Source organism: Oryzias melastigma, linkage group LG4 (assembly GCF_002922805.2).
Source record: "Oryzias melastigma strain HK-1 linkage group LG4, ASM292280v2, whole genome shotgun sequence".
Taxonomy (NCBI): domain Eukaryota; kingdom Metazoa; phylum Chordata; class Actinopteri; order Beloniformes; family Adrianichthyidae; genus Oryzias; species Oryzias melastigma.
In genome coordinates this window covers 5,965,427-5,991,692 of record NC_050515.1, presented here as the reverse complement: position 1 = coordinate 5,991,692, position 26,266 = coordinate 5,965,427, and the positions used below count along the sequence as shown (strand labels likewise).

Below are 26,266 nucleotides of genomic sequence, written 5' to 3'. Positions count from 1 at the left end.
GTAGCTCCATACATCTCCACTTAGAGACCCAATTTCAGCAGCAGTGAAAGATGTGTGAATCCCATTACCACTGCTGCTGACGGAAGCAGCTTTCCCGCCCTTTAATACATCTGACAAGTGCAGACATAAGTCATCAAATAAAGTTCAAGTAAAGCAAATACATTGGATTTGCCGTTCTATCCATGGAAGTTGTGCCGGTGAGAGAAAAGGATTGGGAACAGCGACTTTCTTCCCTTTAACACGGTTTCTTCTTCGGCTGCCTTCACTTCCTTTTTTTGTCGACTGGTTATTTTCCACCTAAAACTTTCAAAAGTCTGCCTCTTTTGCTTTTTTTTTTCCTTTCGCTCATCTTTTCTTCACTGTACAGCTCTCCCTCATTTTCTCTCCTTTTCAGACAACTCCAGATGTCTAATCCATCAACACCTCCTCAAGCTGTGAGCGGGATTGTGTACAAGTGTGGTGCGCTGCATGTGTGAAGCAGGAGTGTGTGTCTGCACAAAAAGAGAGATAAGTGTGAAGATTAAAATAATCACATGCACACATTCGATAAAGAGTGTGTGCATACGCCTCTGTGAGCTCCTTGCACCTTTGGCATGCTGCTTCCCCTCGCACCCCTGAGGAAAACTGACATTACAGCCACTGCTGACAAAATTGGAGGTGTCACAATGGAGAACACCTCAGAAGCCAAACCCAGTCAGACACTTCACAGAGACTTTTTGCTCCAGAGAATAAAATCTCTGGATCCCTAAATCTCTGGGCCAAACGCAGAGTCTGTGACATGAAAGAACGACAAACCTAATTTTGAATTACCGCGCTGCCTTTAAATCTGCTTTGTTACCTTTAGGGGTTCGGCTTACTGTGAAGAGAAACGGCAAAGAAACGGTGGGAATGAAAAAGGAGAGGAGTGACGGCGTCACAAAGAGATGCCATGTTATCTTCTGTCATTTACAAAGACTCTAGAACAACTTTAGGCAACCTTTTCTGACATGAAAGTGTGAAAGTGAATTCAGACGACTGCTACACTGTGCAAACAGCCCCACACTCCTTCCTTTTTTAAATGCAGAAGATTCACTTTGACCTAGTTTGATTTGTCGGCTGCTGTGCATTGGAGAATTCATCCACATTTGTAATATTTGGTAGTCTATTACTCTTGACAATTGTTCATTTTATTGTGTGAATGTTTAATCATTCACGCAATATTGATTCTCCTGCTCATTTCCATACGTTTTTTTTTTTTGACAAACTCAATCACACTTTCAGGCAATTTCAGCAATCTTGGTATCAAAATGTTCACGGCATTACTGCTTGTAGCTTCTTTTAGAATTTATAAACTTTATAGTTTTTGAAATATTGAGCAAAATATGCCCCAAAGGTAATGAATGAGAAATTGCTCAAATCCTTCAAAAATATTCTGCACTTTGAAACTTATGAACATATCCTTTTAGCTAAAGATATCTTTAAAACTTTAATATGTTCAGCAAATGCTAGATTATTTAAGGGTAATTTGGCATTTATCCTTTATTTTAAATACTAGCTGTTTTTGGCTAATTTTAACATTTTTCCATTTTTTTAAGCTAATATGGAGTTTAGCTAACGTGTTAGCATTATGTTTTGGCAAAAATATATATTTTTTAAGTTCTTTATGCAAATTTGGAGTTTAGCTAATATATTACCATTATGCTAACTGTTTTGGCAAATATGAAAAATTTTCAAGTTCTTAACGCCAATTTGCAGTTTACCTAATATGTTAGCATTATGGTAGCTGTTTTAGGAATATCTGAATTTGTTTCAAGTTATTTAGGAAAATTTTAAGTTTGCTAATATTTAAGCATTTTGCTAGCTGTTTTGGCAAAAATAGAAAATGTTCAAGTTCATTACACAAATTTGGAGTTTTGCTAATATGTTAACATTACGCTAGCTGTTTTTTCAAAAATTTTATTTTTTCAAGTTCTCTACGCAAATTTGGAGTTTAGCTAATATGTTAGCCGTTTTGGCAAAAATATAAATTTTTCAGTTCTTTACGCAAATCTGGAGTTTTGCTAATATGTTAGCATTATACTAGCTGTTTTAGGAAAATTAGACCTTTTCAGTTCTTTATGTAAATTTGGACTTTACCTAGAATGTTAGCATTTTGCTAGCTGTTTTGGCAAAAATAGAATTTGTTTCAGGCTATTTAGGAACATTTTAAGTTTTGCTATTTTTTTCTCATTTTGCTAGCTGTTTTGGCAAAAATAGAAAAATTTCAAGTTCTTTACGCAAATTTGGAGTTTAGCTAATATGTTAGCCATTTTGGCAAAAAAATAAATTTTTCAAGTTCTTTGCGCAAATTTTGAATTTTGCTAATATCTTGGCATTTTGCTAGCTGTTTTGTCAAAATGAAACTTTTTAAAAATTTTTTGGCTACATTGGTATTTAGCTGATATTTTAGCGGGCTTTCAGCTTCAGCATTTTTAGCTATCAGTCAAAGCAATTTCAGCATCTTTAGCACCCACATTCAGCTTACAGTATTCACACTTGCATCATTGCATTATCGCTGGTAATCCTATATTTCTAGTTTAAAGTCTTTTGTCAAACCTATTTGCTTTTTTCCAGTTTTTGCTCAGCTCTTGGAAAGTTTAATTTAGCATGAAGCTTGTAACTAATGAACTTAATATTAAGATATTTAAAACCTTGATTTTAGACATTTTACCAGATTTTGTTATTTTAACTTCTCTTTGCTCAAACCTTATTAAGCTTTTGACAAAAATTTGAACAGTTGAGATTTATGGGTAGAAAATAAGGAAATATTATTAAAATTAGTCAAAATCACACATTGACAGTAAAAATAGATTTGATAGAAAATAGATTGATTTATGACTAAAAAACACTCAAATTGCTTTATTTAAGAAGAGTTCATGAACCTAAAAGAAAATTTCTGAAAGAAAAATGTAGATTTATGTTTTAAGGACAAGTTTTAGGATTTTTTTTAAAGTTTTTATCAAGTACTAAGATCTTATTCTAATCTTGTTCACATTTTGTCCAAAAAAAATAGAAAACTAAACTCAGTTTTTGTCACTCTAATCAAAATAAAGTACAATTAGATCAATTAAAACTCAAAAACACAAACAAGTTCTTAATACTATAAAAAATACTTACTGGTCTGTATAATATTCATTTTGAAGTAATTCTATCCAACAGTTAGCTTATTAATTCCTTTAAAATGCTTTCCAGATTTTTCTTGTTAAATTAAAGGGGCTTGCTGCCTGGAGACATGATTTTACACCTTTCTAGTGATATTTTTTCTTAAGATTAGTATTCTTTTCTTATTTTTAGGCCATCTGTTTTTGCAGTTTACACTAGAAACAAATAAAAAAATTCTTAAAATTGGAAAATTAGAGTTAGAAGAGAGAGGGATGTAAACCCCATTTAGAAGTGATGATAAATAATTCTCATGTTTTCTTTATTGCATTAAAAAAATTAATAACTAATAATTACCCATCATAACTAATCTTTTTAATAGAGTATGATAAAAACAGGCGATAAATAATAAATTAATTATTTTTAAGTTATTTTTTTCCCCAAGAATGTCATGCATAGAAAAACTATGTACCATATTTCCAAAACTATAAGTTGCGTTTTTTTTTCATAGATTCTTCAGGGGTGCGACTTATACTCAGGAGCGACTTATTTGTTTTTTTCTTTTTTTTTTTTTAGACATCACTAGGCTCATATATTCGTTATTTTCTCCACTAACAGCCAGTTGCCTTTTAGCAGTTGATTCCCACTAACAACCACTAGAGGGCACTGCAGGTTTGTGTGTCAGTATTTACTGCTGTCAGCTGACAGAAACGCAGCGGAAGGAGTGCCGTTCAAAACAAAGGTTGCTGAGAATCTAATCATGTTCCTCATGGACGTTATGATGTTTTTCTGACGATTTTGAGACATTATTATTGTTTTTATTTTGCTTTCCTTGGACTAAGCACAAACTGGGTTACAAACGGATTGAAGAGCAGCTGAAAACTGTCATTTAGATGCAGCTCCTGCAGGCTAGAAGGTAACAATTACCGTAAGAAAAAGAAAAACTGCTGTCCTGAACCCAGCATGGAGACATGATTATAGATGCTTTTGTGGAGATCTTTAAAATAAATAATCTTAACCTCTCAACATCATCCGTATCTTCCGTGTATTTTAAACAAGATAAACAGTCAAAACCTCCATCATGTAGCGATGAGGCTAAAAGATAGCTTCTCCACGCGCAATGGGAGCGTCTAGTTTTTGAGCACATTTTTGGACAAACATTAAGCATTAAATTTGACGCACGTCAAAAGAGGCAACGGACTAGAGTTTAAATTAAAGTTTTAATAAGGGTATTAATTTAGAGCCCTGCCCGTACGCAGCGCCAGACCATACCAGTTTCACCAGCTTCTCACCTACTTGTAGTAAGGCTTCTTCTTCTTTTTTTTATTTTTTATTATCCAGTGTGATGTTGATAAACGCGCTTTACTTACACAATCGTGGTATTAAAAAAAAAGAATTAACTTTAGACCAGAAAAGCAATACGGAAAAAGTTTTAAACTGTAACATTTTGAAGACCAAGATATCAAAATTTAAGACTTTTTAAATTCTTTTTAAGGCCTTATTTTCAAATTCAAGGCCTTTTAAGACTTTTTAAAACCCTGCGTTAACCCTGCTATAAGAAAAAAAAAAGTCTTTTTCCATTCTTAAGATTCTCTTTTTTCATTATACGAGTAAGAAAATCCAAAAGTTATCCCAGATGAGACAAACGAGAGAATGGCATGCTGGGTAAAGGCCAAGTCAGGCGCTGTGCTGTCTAAGCAAAGGAGGGATTCTCTGTGGGATTCCCCACTTACAAACAGCTAATCCTATCCTATTAGATTACATTAGGCTGGACTAGACCAGATTAAATCAAACAGGGAGGGAGAATCCTCAGAGAATCCGCAGATTAAGGCTTAGCTTAAGGCAACACCCCAGTGACGGACAGAGAAATGAATCATGTAAAACAGAAACGGTTTAATAAAGTTTTTTTTTTAAATGTCCTGATTTCCCCCGTCCTCCTTCCATGACAACCACATTAGGCCGCAATTACCGGCTGACGTGAATCTTTATTTCACTCAATAATATCTATATAATTCCACCTTTACATTGTGACATTTAAAAAAGCAATTAGCATATCAACCACAGCGACAAGCTTTTTAAAGTGTCTCTTTGATTGAGATGGTCTTTTTTATTCCTGTGGCGCGTGTACGTTAATCCAATCTCGCCCTCCAGCTCATTCAACACCAGCGTCCCTATCTCAAAGAGCTCCTAGACAGAAGAAAGCAGACTCATAATTAAACACGGCCTCCATAACTTTCTGAAAATACGCGGTGGGAATAAATTGGGTTTTTTTTACAGCTTTTTATTGTTCATATTTGCTTTTTAGACGAGGAGAAAAAAAATACCTTGATTGTTTTGGTCTGAAGTCTGAGTCCATTTAATGTGTTGATGGCTTTCTCTGCATCCTTTGGGTCAATGTAGTTGACAAATCCGTAGCCCAGACTCTGCCCTGAAATACACACAAAAAGAAAAGACTTTTTAACTTAAACGGCAAAAAAGTCATTTGAATGCATTTTTGTTTCTCATTTGATCAAACCTCTTCAGTATTTCACTCTGGTTTTACTCTCATCAAAAGCGAGCGCGGCCGGGTCATGTGGTCACTGATTGCTCAATACACTTTGAGCCCCAACCACTCTTGAGTTAAACATTTTTCTGAAGCTCTTCACATCACCACGTACATCATCTGCACAACTCAGACCAGGAGTCACAGCGGTTTGTTTGAGTTCAGCTTTTGTTAATCCTGAAATGAAATCCGTTCTGAACTCTAGTAAACATAAACGTTCCTAATATTTAAACAATTAAAGGGCCGTTACTATTCACAATCAACTTTTTGAGCTTTTAAGTGTACTATAAAGTTCATTCCTCACTATAAACCTTTTCAGGAAGAGTCTGCGCTGCCAGAACAGCCGCTCAGAATAACACGAAAACCAACATCTGTGAAGCTAGCTGTGATCAGTTGCTAATTTTGCCGCTCAGCTAGTAGCAATCAGCAGCTAATTTAGCTGCTCAGCTGTAGCAATCAGCAGCTAATTTAGCTGCTCAGCTAGCAAAGATTAGCCGGTAACTTTGCCGCTAAGCTAGTAGCAATCAGCAACTAATTTAGCTGCTCAGCGAGCAAAGATTAGCCGCTAGCTTTGCCGTTCAGCTAGCGGTGATTAGCTGCTAACTTTGCCACTCAGCTAGCGGTAATCAGCCTTAACTTTGCCACTCAGCTAGTGGATATTTGCTGCTAACTTAAACTCTCAGCTAGTGGAGATCAGATGCCAACTTTGCCACTTAATTAGCAGAGATCAGCCAATACCTTTGCTGCTGAGCTAGTGGTGATCAGCCGCTAATTTTGCTACCCAGCTAGCGGAGATCAGTCGCATAGTTTGCCGCTCAGCTAGTGGTGATCAGCCGCTCAGCTAGCAGAAGTCAGCCGCTTACTTTGGCGCTCTGCTATCCGAGATCTGCTGCTAACTTTGCTGCCCAGTTAGCTGCAATCAGCCACTAATTTTGCCGCTCAGCTAGCGGCGATCAGCAGCTAAATTTGCCACTCAACTAGTGGAGATCAGGTGCTATCTTTGCCACTTAGCTAGCATAGATAAGCCACCAACTTTGCCGCTGAACTAGCGGAGATCATCCACTAAGTTTGCCACTGCGCTATTGGAGATCAGTCCCTAAGTTTGCCGCTCAGCTAGCAGAGATCAGCCGCTAACTTTGCAACCCAGCTAGTGTAGATTAGCAGCTAACTTTGCCGCTTATCTAGCGGCGATCAACAGCTAACTTGGCTGCCAAGCTAGTGGAGATCACCCGCTTACTTGGCTGTTCAGCTAGCGGTGATCAGTCGCAAAGTTTTCCGCGTAGTTAGCTATTAGCAGTAGGACTGTGGATCGTTAGCTTTAAAACTCTTGGCTTGAAACAAACACAGGACGAGTTATGATAGGAAATTTTAATACACTTTGGAGTAAATCCTTAAAACAATTTAGATACTTTAGTGAAGGTTCCCCTTAAAAGATGTTTACATTGTTTTTGTTTTTGGGTTTACTCATTTTCCTTCTGTCTGCACTAATTTGTTATTTGATTTAACACATTACAATTGTTTGATTGCAATTGTTGTGATTTAAACACCTTTTTTCTGCAGTAAGAAATTACAGTTTACAACTCAAAATTAATTTTTTTGTACATTTTCAGGTGTATTGCTAAATTAATGGCTACTAAAAGGAAAAAGTCACTTAAAAGACGCTGAGTTTGTGCTAAAAAGGTGGACATCAAGCAACAGGTCTAACTTTTATTTATGAGAGCAAACTGTAACGTTTTTAAACCAAAAATAGCTTTAAAAAGGCCACATACTACTGAGGGTTAATAAGTTTAAAGAGTTACAGTAACAAACTGTGTAAGAGCTGGCATATGCACAAGTATTTTTAAATCTTCAGTTCTAATATAAGAGGAGAAATCCCACCTTATTTCCCCTCTAAGCCCCGAGTGTTGTAGACAGCAGCCTCCTTTCAGAAGGAAGGAGGTCTGACATCTCTCAGCGTTTCCCCAGCAGATCAAGCCTTTCAACGGGCTTAGAACTTTAAGTGAACGCCCACAGCCATCAGGGCCTTCAGTCTGCTTGTTTTCAACAAACAGCCGCGATCCGGCAAAGCCACACACAAGCACAAAGGCAGTTTAAGAAGAGCAGCACGCTCACATCCATGCTAATAGGAACAGACAGCAGTTAGCCAGAGACAAAGTGAATCTCCAAATATGGAGCATGGCTGTTTCACTAAATAAATACATTTGGGCTATGGATATCACAGCGCAGGAACGCTCAGAAGAGAGGTCCAGGAGGGACTTGTAGTCCTAACATCAAACAGCTGATGATTTCCTCCTCTTCTTGCCTCTCCTTCCTCCCTCCTTTGGATTAACTGTGGATTATCAGGCACTCTATTGTTAATTAAAAAGCTGCCATCCTGGAGAGACCACTGCTATTTATAACGAGGCGTTCTCTCCTCTCCTCGCCCTCTCCTTCCTCCCTGACTCTTAGCTGGCACAGCAGATGTTCATTTTGGAAATAAAATGAAACGCACAAGGCCATTAGGAGAATCTTTTCATTAAGAAGCATCTAACAGAAATCAAAAGTAATAAAGAGGAAAACATTAAGAAAAGGCAGTATTGGACTGAAGCAGAGTCCATAAACATGGTTTTAAATACAGCAGAAGAACTTCCTGATTGTTTTCGGTTCCCTTACAACAGGGGTGTCAAACTCAAATGGACAAGGGGCCAAAATCCAAAACACACCTTAGATCGCGGGCTGAACAGGGTAAACATTTATTAAACACACTAAACCTAATTTTTAAAAACTTTGAAACAATAACTTTTAACATAATTATGAACTAGATACACCTGAATGCTGTAAGGTAAATTTGGCCGCTGAAAGTACTGAAATTGATAGCTAATAGCAGAAAACACTGAAGCTAATAGCCAGCTAAAATATTAACTACCGAGCCGAAATAAACAAACAAAAACAAAAAAAAATGTTGGTTAGCCAAAAACGGCAAGCATGTACCTGAAAAAATGCTAAACTTCATAATAGCCAAAAAAAACCTGAAAAAAGCCAAACCAGCTAACGTGAAAATATTAGCCTAAATCCAAAAGAGCCTTAAAACTTAAACAAAAGAGGCTAAATTAGCCAAAACTGCTGGCATGTAGCTGAAATATGAACTATACTCCAAAATAGCCTTAAAAACTGAAAAAAGCCTAAATTAGCCAAAACAGATAACATGTAGCTGAAATATTCATAAAATCCAAAACAGCCTAAAAACAAACAAAAACAAAAACAGAAGAACCTAAATTGGCCAAAACATCTAGCATGTAGCTTAAATATTAGCACAATTTCAAAAGAGCCTAAAAAAACAAAACAAAAAAAGCGTAAATTAGCCAAAACAGCTGGCATGTAACTGAAATATTAGCTAAACTCCAAAATAGCTTTAAAAAACTTAGTAATAATCCAAAAAGCCAATTTTGTAAAACTTTAAATCTATAACTTTTTGACATAATTATGAATACTAAAACGACAGAAATATTGTTCCAGAATAAATAACCTTAAACCTTAAATAAGTTTCATTTTTTTACTCCCCTTAAAAATATATTTTGTCAATATTATACAAGTTAAAAAGGGTTTAAAAAAAAGCTGCTACTGGGCCTCTGTTAAGTCTAACTCGCATCTTCCTCCTACTTCTGCCTCATCCTTGGGTTCAAATCCAGTTACTCTGCAGATGCAGAAATAGACTTTAATAACGATGCAGAGAAAACTGGGAACACTTGTAGCATTTCTACAGATCGTTTTCTTAAAAATATGTTAGACTTGATGGCAGCTTTAAGAAACGTAATTCTCCCTCTCATTTAGGTTTGATCAAAAATGCACAACTTGGTATCTCTAGTACAAACATCCTGATCTTTCCTGACTTTGGAGACGAGTGTCCTGAGAGGAGCTGTAAGAGGGAGACGTTGGCCTGGAGCTTTGGAGACGCTCTGCAGGGGATTCCACCCACCGTTCCCAGCTTGTTATGAAGGACATGTCAGTCACCAGCAGACTGTTGCTCTGAATATTGAAATGAGTGGGAGATTCTGCAAAAAGCTACTACGCTACAGGGTATTTATAAACTAGGGATGCTACAAAATTTCATAAACTGAAAGATTAGTAAAATTGGCAAATAAAAAATAGTACTTATAAAAGATTTTTGTACAAATGCAGTTATAACTGGAACTTAAACATTTTTTAGTCCTGATGTACTTCAATAGCTCTGCAACAATGAGATATATACAAGTTGATTTTAGGTAGCAAGTGGAAATCTTTATGGTCAGTTTAGCTGTTTTGCACAACAAAGTTTTAGTGCCATAAAACAGAAAATAAAAAAAATATATAGTCTTAAAATGGTGAGAAAAATTTAGGATTTTTACGCAAATGAAATAATTGATAATTTTTTTAAAAGTCATATTTTAGAAAAAGTCATCTTTTTTTTAAAGTTCGAATTATATTAAAAATAAAGAAACTTTTACAAAAATTGCACATTTCTGTTACATAGACAAAAGATTTTTAACAACAAAACCCATTAAAGGGAAACTATGAGAGTTTTAGGGCCACATCAAAGAAAATTAGATGCATATTAGGGTTGTCAATCAAAAAAAACATTTATTAACGCTAAATAATTACATTGCGCAAAGCAACCATCTTCTGCCGGTTCAAGCTTCCATGGTGTGCATTAATTAGTGATAATGTGATAATTTGTCAGGCATTATCCTGCTTATAACACGATCTTCATTACAAAAGAAATGAATACTTTCAGTACTTTATTTTTGTTTTTTTGTTTAGATCCTTTTTTCTCAAATAGGCGGACTATTTCATAAGTAATGCAGCCCGTTGTGACGGTAACACAACGACGTGTCACTGAGCCGACAGACCACAACTGCAGCGGCAAAGGAAAGCAATATATATGCTGATCATTCTCTTACTGCTTGTTTTTGTCCAGATCACGAGGCAAGAGTTTGTTTTGAAGAAGTCTGCACATATGGAACTTTGTGATCGGAACTTATTTTTAGGTGTGCATCCCCACCCAGCAGCCAATCAGATTTGAGTATTTTTTATTTTTTTTTTTAATAAACTGAAGCTTCAAAATGTTTCAAAAACAATCAAACTTGCTTAATTTATATAGCAGAACATCACACTGCTCATTTTTTTATTTGGCCGAAACATGCTGTAGTTTTAGTATAAATCCATGTGAGGTGACATGTATTTACTCGATCACAGCACACACAGCTTGATGCTAGCAGCCTCGCTGCAGCACGACGACCTGAATCAGACAAGCTGGTCTTTAAATGAGTTCCAGGGCGAGACCTGAAAGGATCATAGACTTCTTCTGTTTCTTGTGCACGAGAATGCAAATGATGCTGAAGGAAGCTCCACATCTATAACCTGCGGTGCATGCAGACACAGCAGGCTTCTGCAGCGCCTCCCGTGTCCACCTCATCTCTGCTCAGCAGGACAAGCCCCGTACGCCCGCTGAATTTGGATCACACCGCGGCCGTTCCGGCTAAATGCACCAGAGTTCTGCATTCCTCTGACGCACTGAAAAATGGCTCCAACCACTTAACGTAGCGGGGTGCCTCGCACGGGTGCAAGTACGGCTTTGACTTTTAATATTTCTCCATTCTCACCTCATTTCAAAGACAAAGGAGGTGTCTGCAAGTTCTCTTTTAAAAAGTGCATTAAACCTTCGTCATAGAAAGCTTCCCAAACAGCAAAACAATTAAATTTCATCATAAAAGCAAAGCTGCTAGACGGATTTAAAATAATAGTGGAGTAAACTGGATATGCTCTTTTATTGCACAGTCTTACTAATTAAAAAAAGCTGCTTGCATGAAAACAATTCAAGAACAACAGATAATTTATAAAAACAGACTGTCCACTGACATTTTATAATTACAGGAAAATAAGCCCGGTATCTGAGGCAGTGTGGAGAAGCTATTAAAAGGGCCTGATAAATTGCCTCTAATGGGGCTGCAACTAACACAAAAAGCTGCTGTGTGCTGATCAATTATCTTAATAGATAGATTAAGTTATATATTTTAATTGTCAATTAAGAGCAGGAGCCCAAATGAAGCACCGCTCTCCATAATGGTCTTTTAATGAGGTAAGATATTCACTTCCCTTTGATTTGTCAGCAGCTTACAGTAACACTCAAATGAGCAACAAACTTGAGTGAACGTTTGGCAGTAATCAGGAGCTTTCTCTGTAAAAACATCGCCACAGATATGATGCTGCCACATACCGAGGCAGCGCTCTACTGCGGGACACCACACACCGGGGCAACGCTCTATTGTGGGACACCACACACCGGGGCAGCGCTCTATTGTGGGACACCACACACTGGGGCAGTGCTCTATTGCGGGACACCACACACCAGGGCAGCGCTCTATTGTGGGACACCACATACCGAGGCAGCGCTCTATTGCGGGACACCACACACTGGGGCAGCGCTCTAATGCGGTACACCACATACCGCAGCAGCGCTCTATCGCGGGACACCACACACTGGGGCAGCGCTCTAATGCGGTACACCACATACCGGGGCAGCGCTCTATCGCGGGACACCACATGTCCGAGGGCAGCGGGTGGAGGAAGGGAGGCTAATTTTACACTCCTCCACTCCTCTGGAAGACCTTTTGTGCAATTGGACATAAATTGTATAAGAGGGTGAGCATGTTTTCCAGTGATAAAATCTCTGCTGCTCCTAGTGAGTAGCTCTTTGGTGTGTTGGCGAGGAGTTATGACTAAGCCATTATTTGTTTCCTGAGGAGCAGCAGGTTTCCCGATGTATGAGCTGTGAAAATGAATGCACTTCAAGCTGTTGTCCTGCCTGCTGGCACCAATATGTAGTTTCTTCTCTCTCTTTTCCCTTCTGTGTGCACACATAACACATAGGAGGGTGCCAGAATACATCAACACTGACATAGGTTTGCAAAATTACAGAGATATTAATATTGTGGGCACAAAAAGGGAAAACATGCAGAATTTAAGGGTGAGATGCACAAATATTACTGACAACCATGCAGTCTTTTTATTTTTTATATTTTTTTGCTCTAATCATTTTGTTGTCTTTTGTCACTAAAAGCCCTCTACTGCAGACATGAAAGCATCTTCATGTCCTGCTATCATCAGGTATGCGATATACTCCCTTTGATCTAAAGTGGAGCTACCAACTCAAACACATGGCTGCAGGAACCTTCCCGAGTGCTCATTGTGATCCATTGTTCCTACAAACGGTCGGTGAAATCGACTCTTTGCAGCTGCTGACGCTTCGGGAAAAGATGGTTGAAGCCGAGCAACTCTACAGCACCGACCTCTTCGTCCCTTTTGAATTGTATTCACTTGTTTTCCAAAATATTTAAATAACCCTAGAGCACGTATCAAAGTCAAGGTCTGGGGGCCGGATCCGGCCCTCCAGATCATTTTCTTTTATTGTTATTAATGACCCGATGTTATCTTGCTCTCATTTCTAACTTGTATAATTTTTAACAAAATATATTTTTATGGAGGGTAAAATATTGAAAGTTATTTAAGGTTTAAGTTGATTTATTCTAGAATAACATTCCTGCCTTTTTATTATTCATAATTATGTTAAAAAGTTACAGTTTTAAAGTTTAAAAAATGTGCATTCTGCTAGCTTTTTGGACTATTTTGGCATTTCCTAAGTTTTTTCAGGATATTTTGAAGTTTAGCTAATATTTCTGCCACATGCCAGCAGTTTTGGATAATTTAGGCTTCTTTTTTTAGGCTGTTTTAGAGTTTACTAATATTTCAGCTGCATGCTAGCGGTTTGGCAAATTTTGGCTTTTTGAAGTTTTTCCAGCTGTTTTGGAGTTAGGCTAATATTACACGCTGGTTGTTTTGGCTAAGTTAGGCTGTTTTTCGTTTTGGCTCACCTAAGAATTTTTTTTTTGTTTTTTCTGTTTTTAGGCTAATTTGGCATTCAGCTGGCTATCAGCTTCAGCATTTTTCGCTATTAGTTTCAGTAATGTCAGCTATCAATTTCAGCTTTTATGTTAAAAGAAAAAAACTTTGAATTTCTTTACTTATGTCATTTTACATAAAAAAATAAACTTATACATATATTATATATTCTATTTTGATATTCATAAAATATATCCTGTCACAATTGAACAAAGTTTACATTGGGCAGTTAATAATAACAGAATAAAAGGATCTGGAGGCCCGGAAATAATTACTCCGTGGGCCGGATCCAGATCTTGACCTTAACACGTACTCTGGAGCCACATGTAGCAGACCCCTGTATCCGCTTATAGCACCTTACAACCCTAAGCTAACATTAGCGTTGGGAAAAAATATGGCGGACTAGGAAAATGATTAATGGATCTGTTTGTCTGCAAGTGGAGCGGAGAAGGAAGACTTTGAGAGTTGCTGGATCCCAAATCTGCGCTTTTTCAAGCCGCTGATTTTCATTCACTCCTCGTCCAACAGGATATGAATAAATACTCAAAAATACACTTTTAGTCTTAAATTATTTTTTATATTTACTATATTGTGAGTAAAATGCTACAAAATACCCCAAATTTTCCTCTGAGTGGGAATTTAAAGCATTTTAAAATTGTTTGGTGACACCTTATTTATTTTTGCTGGCCAAAAGCTGTCAGTAAAAGGAACATTTCTGTCATACTTTGAGAGGACCGGCACCTGCTGCCTGTTAGGGATCAGTTTTAGTGGCATTTAGAAATACGGGTGAAGGTAACATTCCAGTTTGTCAAACTAAATCCTTGGCAGAAACTGCTTTGCTTTCAGCCTCTCCTGACTGTTTGCCCCTCGCTGCTGCAGATCCTCGAGACGGTGCTGTTTGCTGATGGTCTGCTGCTCCTCTGCATTTGAAAAGGTGCCCTGTCACCAGCTTTGTGACAGCTCTCACTTCACTTACCTCAAAGACTCTCATCCCCAGGAGAATTCAGGAGGGGGGCGCTTTGCCAGAGAACAAAAAAACAAGCTGGAATGTCTTTAATATCAGCAGTACAGTAAGTGCATATCGTGTGGCATGTAGCGAGCCCATTTAAATAACTAAATTCATAAACAGAGCCACTTCCCCCGCACACACGTATCTACTGTAGATCCATCTCCCACTCACTCATTCAACACATATTTCCTTCCTAGGTTGCCAAGGTAGCAGCCACTGTTGGAGTCAGGAGGCTCCCACTCTCAGTTCCCAAGGCCCTGCTTCCACCAACACACACACACATGCCCACGTATGAGCTCAGGGACAAACACACGCAGGTAAGCCGCCCCCTCACGGTGGCGCCCTGCGCTCCGGGGCCACTAAACCGCCAGTGTATCAGAGGAGAAGCTGACAGACAGACAGCAGCTTTGAATCAGACGAACCCTGTGAAGTCAGGTGAACCCACTTTTTTCAAATTTCAGAGGAAGCGCCCCCATACATACAAGCCCCCCACCTCCCACTGTCAGCCTCGAGAAGGCACATTCCAGAGTGAGGAGCCCGAGGCGCATTCAACCCCGGGATCTGAGGCCGGCACAGGGGACGGTCACGGCTCTTGTGTTCCAGGTAAAGGCCACTCAGAGTGAAATGAGAGGGGACAGAGTCTGTTTGACGTGTGGGCCACAAGAGGACCAGTGCAGCCAAGCAAGCTCAGGACAGCCAGTTCTGAGTGCTAAGCAGGTGAGGGAAGAAAGCCAAAGGAGCCCGGGTACTGAGACAGAGAGGCTGGGACTCTGAAACTTTAATGTGTGTCTGCCTGCTTGTATATGCACCTCTGAGCCTGCCAGCTCTCTTAATACCTGGCTTTGGAGATGTCAAATCCTTTTTTCATCTCTTTCCCTGTCAGCTTTGTTCATGCTATCTTCCGCCTTCAGCCCATTTCAGGTTCAGATAAATTCTTCCTGTGTGTTTGATATAAATCCTACAGCAAATCTCACACTGCATGATTTGAGCGAGGATTTGAACAGTATGCTACAGTTCATCACTGCACAGGACAACTTTGTAGTTGGTTATTAATAACTCCTTAATCGGGCTAAATAGTTTGGATTTTGGGCAACAGGGTAGCAGATTAAAGACCTACTCCAATGATTTCAACATTTTCTTGTGGAATTTTTCTAATAATGTAGAACATAAATTAGAAAAATTAGTTGTATTTCTTTATTCAAATCATTGTAAATTAGGAGCAGATGAAATAAAACGTATTTGTAATGTAGAAAATACCACTGGGCGGGCCACAAACTGCTTTCTCTGAGCTCTCAGCAATGAAGATGGTAAGGGGGCGGGCTTGCTCTGCATTAATGGCCCCGCCCACAACACAGAGGTGAATTTCCAACGAACTACGTCCAAGAAAATGTTTCGATTTTGGCTAAAAATGCCATCAAATAGGTTAAAAGAGGACCTGAGTGGGCCTATAAAACCATTAACGCTCCGCTAATTTTTTATTTGTAAACTATTTTTTATTGTAATAATATAAATATTAAGGCGGGGTATCGCCAACAATTTCCAGAATCGATTCTTTTGATCCACTCAGATCAATTTGAATTAATTAAATTTTGAGTTTAAATGGTCAATACATTTAGACACATTTGTTCACAACTAGATTACTAATCTACATTAATAATACTAATCTGATACAGTTCACATACTGTAAAAATTATTAGTGACATAACAGTAACTGGAGGGCGTTTCTGTTTTTTCCACTAGGTGGCGATTGTGCTACAGCATTACATCTTATTCCAGAAAAAGAAGAAAGTATGAGCAAAAAAAAAACTGTTTTAGACCACTAATGGTTACTTTAAAAATATTTCCTTAAAAGAGTTTAGAAAATTCATTTAAAGATGTTTTTTTTTAGTGAGAAATGTATGTTTAGGTCAACTGAGCGTCTAGGAAATCCCATTATACGTTAGCATCAAACTAGCGGACTTTAGCTTTATGTGCTAAATCTATAAATCTATTTTTATGGATCGATTATTGGCTTAGATTGATTAATCAATTTTATCAACCCAAGAAAATGTTGCTATCCCATCATTTTAAATATATTTTTTCTCAAGTTTTTGCTCCATGTTTCTAATTTTGATTTCACTTGAGCTTTGTGATTGCAATAGTTATGCATAAGTATGTTTTTTTTTGTTCCTACGTCATTGATTAATTTGTTTTTAAACCAAACTTGCCTTCATCCTTTGCCAAGCCAGCTTTAAAAACTGTCTGGATTCCTTCTTTTGGATTCCGGGGCTCAATTTCCTGTAAACTATCAAACGTTTGAATGTCTGGTTATTGAGTTTTGCATCATCCGTCTCTGCGAATTCAGTTAAAACCTTTGAATGTTCCAGATTTCTTAGCAATTTCCAGTTTGAAAACAACCAAAAAAATATTCTGCATGCACATGAGACAAAGATAAAATGTCTGAATTTGCTTTCAGCCTCTAAACTGTATGAAAAGACGCACCTGTTCTGCTGAAAGAAGCGCCGTCTTTCACAGCTCTGAAGCTGCTGTCTGTCAGTCTGAACTACTACACATCTGACATCACACTCCATCTATTTTTCATAGCCAACATCTGCTTGGCTTGCTACATTGTCACTATGATTTGCGTCACATCCCCAGATTCCATGCTTAAAACCAACACGTGGAAGTTGACCGGAGTGGCGTGAAAGAGACTTCAATCAGTAGCTGCACAGATGGGTTACTTTAGGGTTAAAAGACGTTGAAACCTGAGAAATGCTTTTACACGAGAGTGGAAACAAGTGGCCTTTCCATGCCGTAAAAGTTTTTTTTTGCCGTCTGTACTGATCAGCACAAAAAACCAAAGCTGCTCATAAAATGTTCCCTCCCTAAATGCAGTCGATTCTTGTTCAGCATGAGAAGCTGTTTTCTTTTCCTCTGTGTCATTAAGAAAACAAATGCATTCATTTCTCCAGCAGAGTTGCAGTGAATGCAGAATACTGATCCCGTGAAATGACTTACTGACAAGGATCAGACCATTTCATTCCTGCATGTTGGTGCGCATGCAGATGCCTTAAAGAGTGCTGACTCGGTATATTGGAAGTCCATATGCATTCTTCCAAGCCGAGCTCTTAAAGCCCCACTTCCATCATCTTTTGATTTATGGTAAAAGCGTTCCAATAATGAGGATTATGTCAAAATCAAGACACCTGTGCTGAATTTTAGGACCTAATTTCTGCAGAGCGGAAGAATGAGTTGTGGGCGGAGCATCCTAGAGGAGATAGAGGCCCACCCAATGTATTTTCTGCTTTCCAAATAAGCTCTTTTTCATATAACATCTTTTGTCTGCTCCTGATTCACAACAATTTGAATAAGGAAATGCACAGTAAATCAATTTTTAGCTTCATTTTATCAATATTTGTACTAAAAAATGCAACAAGAACATGATAAAACACCAGAAACACAACTTTTATTAGAGAGAGTCTTTAGTCTGTTACTACGATGCTGTTTTAAATCCTAACTACAGCTTCATTTTCTTAATATTTATCCTTAATTGTCATTAAAATGCCACAAAAACATGTTAAAAATACACTTATTATCAGAGTAGGTCTTTAAAGTCTCCCTATGACATTGTTTTAATTAAAAAAACATTCCCAGTGGTGTTTAAATTATAATTATGAAGTTTTTAACCAAAATTCCATAACCTAAATATTCCTGGTGCAACAAAAATGGACAGCAATATCTGAGCTATCCAGCCGTACAGTTTGGAGCCAGATTCCAGTTCAGACGAGGAAAACAAACATGTTCATGGTTCTATATGCCAGTAAGTAGATGCATCAAAATTGAGCACAACGTGGAACTTTTGGCAGCAGATTCTAAGAAATACGCTCTTTTTCAAACTGTATTTTTTCATCTGCTCCTAATTAACAACAATTTGAATAAAGAAATGCTCAGAAATGCCATTTTAAGCTTAAAGTCCCCCTATGACAATTTTATTTTATTTAAAAAAAAACGTTCCCAGTAGTGTTTTAATTATGATTATGACATTTTTAACCAAAATCCCACAATCTAAATGTCTTAAAAAGCCACATTTCATATTGATTTCAATCCTCCATTTGCAAAAATCTCCCCTGAGGGGGCGTGGCTTTTGGAGCTTAACTGAGTATCCCCGCCCATAATCCCCCCCCTGTCTGATTATGATAACTATTTGTCTCGCTAGCATGAATCTACATGAAAATGTTCAAAAGAATGTGTAATCTCTGCTGTATCATTTTGATCCGGATGTCAGCTCGGACGAGGAAGTGAAGAGCTTCATGGACCGAACTTACTACAAAGAACTGTGGTCAAATGAGCCCCCCTTTGCATTTCTGTGGTCACGTCAAGGGATTTTCATCTTAATTTTCTTACTATTTGTCCTCTATTGTCCAAAAAATGCCACAAAAACATAAAAATACAATTTTTATCACAGTATTTTCCCTTACAAACAAATTCAACACCTTACATGCTGAGTTAAATATTTTTGTTTCTTATGAATTAATAAATGTAGTTTTTTTTTATTTGAGACAGATAAGGAAACATGAACTCTGTAAATGGCAAAGCCACCGTAACACGTTGAGATCAAAAGTGTGATAATGAAGCTACAACTAATTCCATGCCATTTTTAAACCAGGTTTATTCTGAAAGGAGGTGTTTCAGACTTAAAAACGCTCAGGTTTGTGTGTGCGAGTTGCAGAGAGGTGTGTGTAAGCTCGCTTTAAATAAAAGATTAACTTGCGTGTCCCATGAGTGTACGAGAACATCAGCCTGAAGAAGCTGTGCATGCGGACAGGAAGACAGGCGAGCAGGCAGCCGTGTGGGGAGCAGGAAAGACACCCAGAGGTGGCTTCTCTACCAGCTGAAGTCAGCCAGGGTGACAGACGGAGCTGAAGTGTCTACACCTGCCCACACTCGCCTGAGCCTCACGCCAACCTGGCATCATTGAAGCTGACAGGAGCGAGTCCACAGGAAGAGGAGAGGATGCCCCAGACCTGTCTGTCTCACGCTCCTCTGTGAGCTTCAAGTGCTCCCACCTTGTCAGCAGGTTAGTCGAGATTCAAACACAGGTGGAAAACAAATGCGAAAGCAGGAAACGTCTCCATCAGGTGACAGCGTTCTCATTTATTGTAATGAAGTTGATACGAATCTGTCATTAATCTGGAAACTGAGCATGCATGTAAATCTGCAAAAAATAATTCAGTGTACCATGAAAAACAACACCCTCTCCCATGAAAATAGTGTTTTTAACGTGTTCTTGTTGTACTTTTATGATGATGGAGGACATATATAAAGAGTATTTCTTGATTGAAAAAGCTTGTAGGCGTGACACAGAAGCTACATTCAGTAGACCATATTTTCAATACTGATTGATCGACTTGTAGACAAATGGATCCATGAACGTCTTTGTTTTCCACCTCTGAGCTCCAAACTGTACGTCTGCAAAACTCCAATATTACTCGCCTTTATAAAATGTTAGAGGAGCTCTGAGCTAGCAGCAGAGAGAGCACCATATTTTCCAAGATATTAGTCACAGTTTTCATAGTTTAGCAAGGGGTGCGATAATGCTGAGCGACTCATACTCCAGAGCGACTCGTGTTCCAGTGCGACTTATGCTCCAGAGTGACTCATGCTCCAGAGCGACTCGTGTTCCAGAGCGACTTATACTCCAGAGCGACTCATGCTCCAGAGCAAGTTATACTCCAGAGTAACTTATACTCCAGAGCAACTCGGACTCCAGAGTGACTCATACTCGGGAGCGACTTACAGTCCTGAGCAACTTGGACTCCAGAGCGACTCATACTCCGGAGCGACTTACACTCCTGAGCGACTAATACTCCAGAGTGACTCATACTCCAGAGCGACTTACACTCCAGAGCAACTCGGACTCCAGAGCGTCTCATACTCCAGACCGACTTACACTCTTGAGTGATTTATACTCCAGAAAATATGATAAACAGATGGATGATGGGAAATGGGAGCATGCTTACTTTATGTCAACAACCTGGACTTGTAGTTTGTGAAACTTTCCGTTCTCTCAAAGAATCTAAGTGCATATCATTGTTGATTTTAATAAAGAGATTTAAAAAAAAGTTGTGTATGAACCAGCCAGAAAAGTTTTCCTCTTCACTCCCTCCGCCTTTCCTCCTGCAAACACGGCTCAGTCCGGTAATGATTTGGCGTCCTGTTTAAAAGCTCGCAGGAGCGTGCAGCCTCTTGGCATTCCCTGCTGGAAGAAATCTGTGCTTTGTTACCCTAAAAGTTTGCACCAGAAAAACTGCACCCACGGGAGAGCTAAACAGGTATAAGCTGCAGGGGGTAATGCAGGAAGGCAAGCAGTTATTTATAAGTTCTGCGTTGATGCTGTCATCAGACGACTCGGTTAGAGCTGAGAGGAGAAGTTCCATGAAAGGTTTTGGAGGGGGTGAACAAATATTTCCACCTTTCTCAGAGTTGGTTTGGTCTCCAGCAAGTCCATCCAATTTTGAAAACCCGCAAATATGGTTTGTTTGGTCTTTTTTTTTTTTTAAATCAAGAACATAGTGGAGTGGAAAAAAAAGGAGTGGAGACTCAGTTTTATTTTTGTACACAACATTCAGCATCATTCTAACTCTCTCAGGCTCCATTTTGTGGACCATTACAGCAGGAGAGGAAGATGGTCCTGAAGAGGACTGGTGGAAAAATTCCCTTCAAAGAGCGCAGCCGAAACTGCCTTTTAAAATAACAGCCAAACCTTTTTTTGGTTAAATGAAATCAAAGTTGATAATTATGTTCACAGGTTTGTGACTTTCCCCTGCCCTCTTCCGCTGTTTGTTTGCTATCCTACAGTGGTTTGCTGATCTCGCCTGCCTGCCTGCCTGCCTGGTGCTTTTTAATGAGATTATCAGGAGAAGTGTCAGTAAGTAGGATCTAAAATGAAAGTCATTATGGAGCATTATCACTGAGCTGCACCGCCCCAGCCCCCTCCATCCATCTGCTGCATGGCCACCCACACAGCCACTACGCCCAGATTACAGCCGTGATTAGCCCTGCAAAGTGCTGCTTAATTTAAACACCTCTGGAGAACATGTGGCATTTTGCTGCGTTGCTGTGCTTCAAGACACTCAGAGGGCAAGAATGGATTTTCTCCTGAAAACATCACATACACATAATCCTCTCAAACACTTGCATCATTTGGGCTTGTGCCAAAGCCAAACGCTCGCGTACAGAATCACAAGTTTATTTTTCATTTCTTGCATTTTTTACAGCATGTTGTGACATTGTGTGATGAAGACGATACACTGGTCAATATCAGACTTTCTAAACTGTATCAATCATTTGATAAAGAAAAAGTAAATAAAAATACAATAAAACTGAGAAACTTCTGCCAAATAAAACTACTAACTGCAAAAATTATTTTTGTTAATCTTCTAAAAAAAGTTGAAAGTTTTTTTTAGCTCAGTTGAAATTAAGTTTATTCTTTGCTTTGGTTGAAATTAGTGTAAGGACACTAAAATCAAAACACATCCACTGGGTTCAGATGTTGTCAAAAGGACAGTTGTGGTTTTGCACACACTCCAATTTAAATAAAACACAAAGTCAAGACCACACAAACTACGGGGTAAACTTTAAACAAAAACTATGGGGAAAGATAACCATCAGAAGTAAACTTATTCTTATAGGCAAAGCTGTGCATACTTTAAAATGATATATACAGGATTTACCTCCTTATTCGCAGGTGTTGGGGACCGGAGATATCCGCATATACAGAGAACCGAAGAATGTCCGTTATCATTCCATACTTATCAAAAACACTTCTGATTATTCTTTATCAAATTTATTAAAGAACATTGGAGTATTTCTCAATATAAACACTTTTTTTTTTTTTTAAATTCAGGAGAACAGTGTATTTTATGACGCAGATGAGGAGTGTCACTTTGTCTTTCTGTGCCTTAAAGCCAGGAGCGCGTGCTTCCTCCCTCATCAAATAAGTGCGAAAGGGGATTTTCTTCCAGAAGAGGCTGGTTTCATATATAATAAACATCTGCTTTGGATGATAATTATCTTCTGCCATTATCTTCCTCAGCATATCAGGATTTTTTTTGGCTGATTTGAATTAGCTGATAATGGACAGACTGGCGGACCTGCTCTTTGGCGCGGAGATGAGTGTGTATCCGCCCCTTCTGAGAGCGGAGATACACCTCAGCAGCGCAGCACCTCCTTCGGAAGCAAAATTTTCATGCAATTCTCTGGAGTTGTCAGAGTTTTTGTGACAAATCGGAAGAGTCACCGGACTGAAAAAAAATCAGCGAATAGGCTAAATAAGCGGAGGGACGGAGTGTGTGTGTGGGGGGTGTGGGTGGGTGTGTGTGTGTATACATAAATATATATATATATATATATCGGTGTATATGCACACACACATACATTTATACATATAAACATATATATATATATATATATATACTGTATATATGTTTATATGTATATTTAAATGTATGTATGTGTGTGTGTGTATATATATATATATATATATACTGTATATATGTTTATATGTATAAATGTATGTGTGCGTGTATCTATCTATCTATCTATATGTATATATATATATATATATATATGTATGTACACACACATACATTTATACATATAGACATATATACAGTATATATATACATATATATATGAATATATTCATATACACATATATATATACTTGTGTGTCGTATTTTTGCTGCATCACCAACCATTTACATAAAAAACAAGAGACAGAATATTTTATGATCAATAGTACTACACATTTCGGGGTGCTTAGAAAAAGCTAAAACGACAACTCTTGCAAAATGTTAGCAAAATATTTTAATGAAAAGACAAAAGTTGGGTATTTTCATCATAGTGATGCATTTTCTTTAAGGTGTTTTTAAGTGATGGTATAAAGTAATACTTTGAGCACAACTTTGTCTATAAGCATATGGCTCATTTTGACAGTTATCTTATCCCATAAAAACAAACCAAAAAAAGAAAATCCAAATTTCTAAAACCTTAACCTTTCTTTAATTTACTAAGCAGCAGATTTTTTAAAGTTTCTGTTTTCTGACACAAAACTAGTTCAAACATCAGCTGTAAACTCTTCTATATATTTCACAGTCCTTACCTGAGACTTCAGCTGCAAAGTGCCAAAACATGGATAAGAATTATGTGAAAAAAATGGTTTAAGTTTGCTTTTTAAAGTGAATCATTTAGTTCAATCTTTGCCTTACTAATTGCAATGTAAACAAACCTAAGAAATACATCATGTTTAGAAAATGTAATCAATTTTGACTTATAAATGCATTAAGACAATGAATTTATGATATCATGATTAATGGAAAACACGTTTTTTTTTTTCCTATTTTGAATAATTTTCCTCATCATTGTGGATAATGCTATAATTTTCCAGTTTAACACACTCCATACCTGTGATTTTATCACGAACCAGCTTGCAGGACTCGATCTCGCCGATGCTCCCGAACAGGCTCCGGAACTCCTCCTGGGTCATGTTCTGGGGCAGGTAGTTCACTATGAGGTTCGTCTTGCTGTCGTCGTTCGTCGGGCCGGTCTGCATGGGAGAGGCGCAGCCGCGGCTGTTGTTGGTCGGGCCGTTGGCCGTGGTACCTCCCCCGCTGGGGCCATTTGTCACCGGAGCCTCCATGTTGCTGATGATCTGGGAAAAGGCCAACAGGGAAAGAGGCGGAGAAAGGAGTTTAAATTTTCGTGAATTTCTTACCTTTTTATCAAATTCTTAAAGCCAAAAAGTTTGTTTTTATTTGATAGATGATCTGTTAAAATAAAACTACTTTCAAATACAATATAAAAAATATACATATATACATATATATATATATATATATATATATATATATATATATATATATATATATTAGGTTAAATCCTGTAAAAGCGTATTGCAAACATTAAAATGAACAATAACAACAAAAAAAGGGTCATTTTCCTTATTATTTTTTCGTCCTTAAAAGAAGAAACAAAAGAACAATGCGCCTGTGCCATAGATGTCTCCTTTTAGTTTATGTGCTATTTAGTGTTTGTGGTGATGCAGAAAATTAGTTTTTCTATATCTAGGATCTGCCTGTTCTGTTCTTTGGGATTTGCCTTGATGTTGATATTTGTGAGGCTGCAGAGGTAGCAGGGGACCGTCAATAAAGTCCCCAGAGAAACATAATCAATTTCTCAAAACTTACCATAAATAATCTCGAAAACATCTCAAGTATTCATTATTGTTAAAAAGAAACTCCACAGAAAACCCTAAAGTCATTACTCTTAGGATGAATCAGAGTTTTCGAGCAATGCAAGTTGTAGACGCGTCCTTATTACCACTTCACAACTACAACTGTTGGAGTCCTTGAAAAATTAAAACAAAAAACAAAAACAAATTGTGTGAAAAAGGGAAAAAAATTGTATCCCAAAACAAAAACAAAAAAAATAATTGAAAAATAGAGAAATTAACTCAAAAAACGAAAAAATAATATCGAAAAGTTATAAAAAGAAAATCTAATATAGAGTTAAATTTGACAGAAGGACCTTGTTTTGATAATATGCCTCCCAAGAGATAGAAATAACATGGAATTTGAACAAAGACATACTCATTTTTATTGAAAATATATTTTACAACAGAAGATTTCTGTTTTTTTATTTCAAAACTCTGACTTTTTTCTCATTTTAGTGTCCAGTGCACTAATAGTTTAATATCAGTTGGAGAAAAACACAAACTTGAAGAAATGCTACGTTAATGTGCTGTTGGAATGATCAGAAAATGCCTGTTCAACTCAGAAATTACAAATGAACTTCAGAAAAGCAACAAATCATAAAAACAAAAACAAATGCAGAATAGCTAGACAAAGGTCGGTGTTTCTATTTTTCACCAACTATGGGGAGAAACCTGAAATACTGGGAAAATTAATAAATAGAATAAACATAAATAAACAAATAGCTAGATATATAGCATTATCTGTGATAATGCAAGTGTGAATGTAGTAAGCTGAATGTGGCCGCTGAGCATGCTAGAGTTAACAGCTGAAAATGCTGATATTGATAGCTAAAGATGCTCTAGCTGATAGCTTGAAACATTGGAGTTGATTTGCCAAAATATCAGCTAAATGTTAAAATGGCCAAAAAACTGCAAAAATGTCTAATTTTGACAAAACAGCTAACATAATGCTAAAATAGTAGCTCAACTCCAAGTTAGCCTAAAAAAATGGAAAAATGTCTAATTTTCTAAAACAGCTAGCATAAAGCTAAAATGTTTGCTAAATATTGCCTAACCTCTAAATGTGCCTAAAGAACTTTAAATGGTCTAGTTTTGACAAAACAGCTAGCACAATGCTAAAATAGTAGCTCAACTCCAAGTTAGCCTAAGAAAATGGAAAAATGTCTAATTTTCTAAAACAGCTAGCATAAAGCTAAAATGTTTGCTAAATGTTGCCTAACCTCCAAACTTGCCCAAAGAACTTGAAAAAGTCTAGTTTTGACAAAACAGCTAGCATAATGCTAAAATATTAGCTTAATTCCAAATTAGCCTAAAAAAATGGAAAACTTTCTAAATGAGCTAAAAACAACCATTTTCTAAACTAAAAGCTAAATTCCAAATTACCCTAAAACCCAGAATGCCGCTTTTCTCAGCATCACAACCTGCTGGAATT

The 26,266-nt window shown here is 37.7% G+C and overlaps 1 protein-coding gene and 1 long non-coding RNA gene across 17 annotated transcripts in view; one reads left to right on the top strand and one right to left on the bottom strand.

The window, feature by feature from the left end:
* Positions 1–26,266, bottom strand: part of elavl4 (ELAV like neuron-specific RNA binding protein 4) — a 110,953-nt gene that overhangs the window by 37,216 nt on the left and 47,471 nt on the right. For 6 of the 13 annotated variants that reach the window (XM_024278680.2, XM_024278674.2, XM_024278681.2 and 3 more), the window contains exons 3-5: positions 24,027–24,285; positions 23,725–23,736; positions 5,442–5,545 (exon numbers count right to left, since the gene is read on the bottom strand). In XM_024278680.2, the coding sequence (XP_024134448.1) occupies positions 5,442–5,545; positions 23,725–23,736; positions 24,027–24,285 (375 nt within the window). The remainder of the gene's footprint in view (positions 1–5,441; positions 5,546–23,724; positions 23,737–24,026; positions 24,286–26,266) is intronic. The other 7 variants (XM_024278676.2, XM_024278687.2, XM_024278685.2 and 4 more) reach the window with 3 other exon arrangements.
* The window catches only part of LOC112150396, a 162,902-nt gene that overhangs the window by 123,380 nt on the left and 13,256 nt on the right, over positions 1–26,266 (top strand). Inside the window, exons 3-6 of one of the 4 annotated variants that reach the window (XR_004947715.1) lie at positions 14,453–14,507; positions 14,571–14,643; positions 14,780–14,899; positions 15,044–15,299. This is a non-coding gene — a long non-coding RNA (uncharacterized LOC112150396). Of the gene's footprint in view, positions 1–13,660; positions 14,644–14,779; positions 14,900–15,043; positions 15,300–19,227; positions 19,639–26,266 lie in introns of those variants that run through there. The other 3 variants (XR_004947716.1, XR_004947714.1, XR_004947713.1) reach the window with 3 other exon arrangements.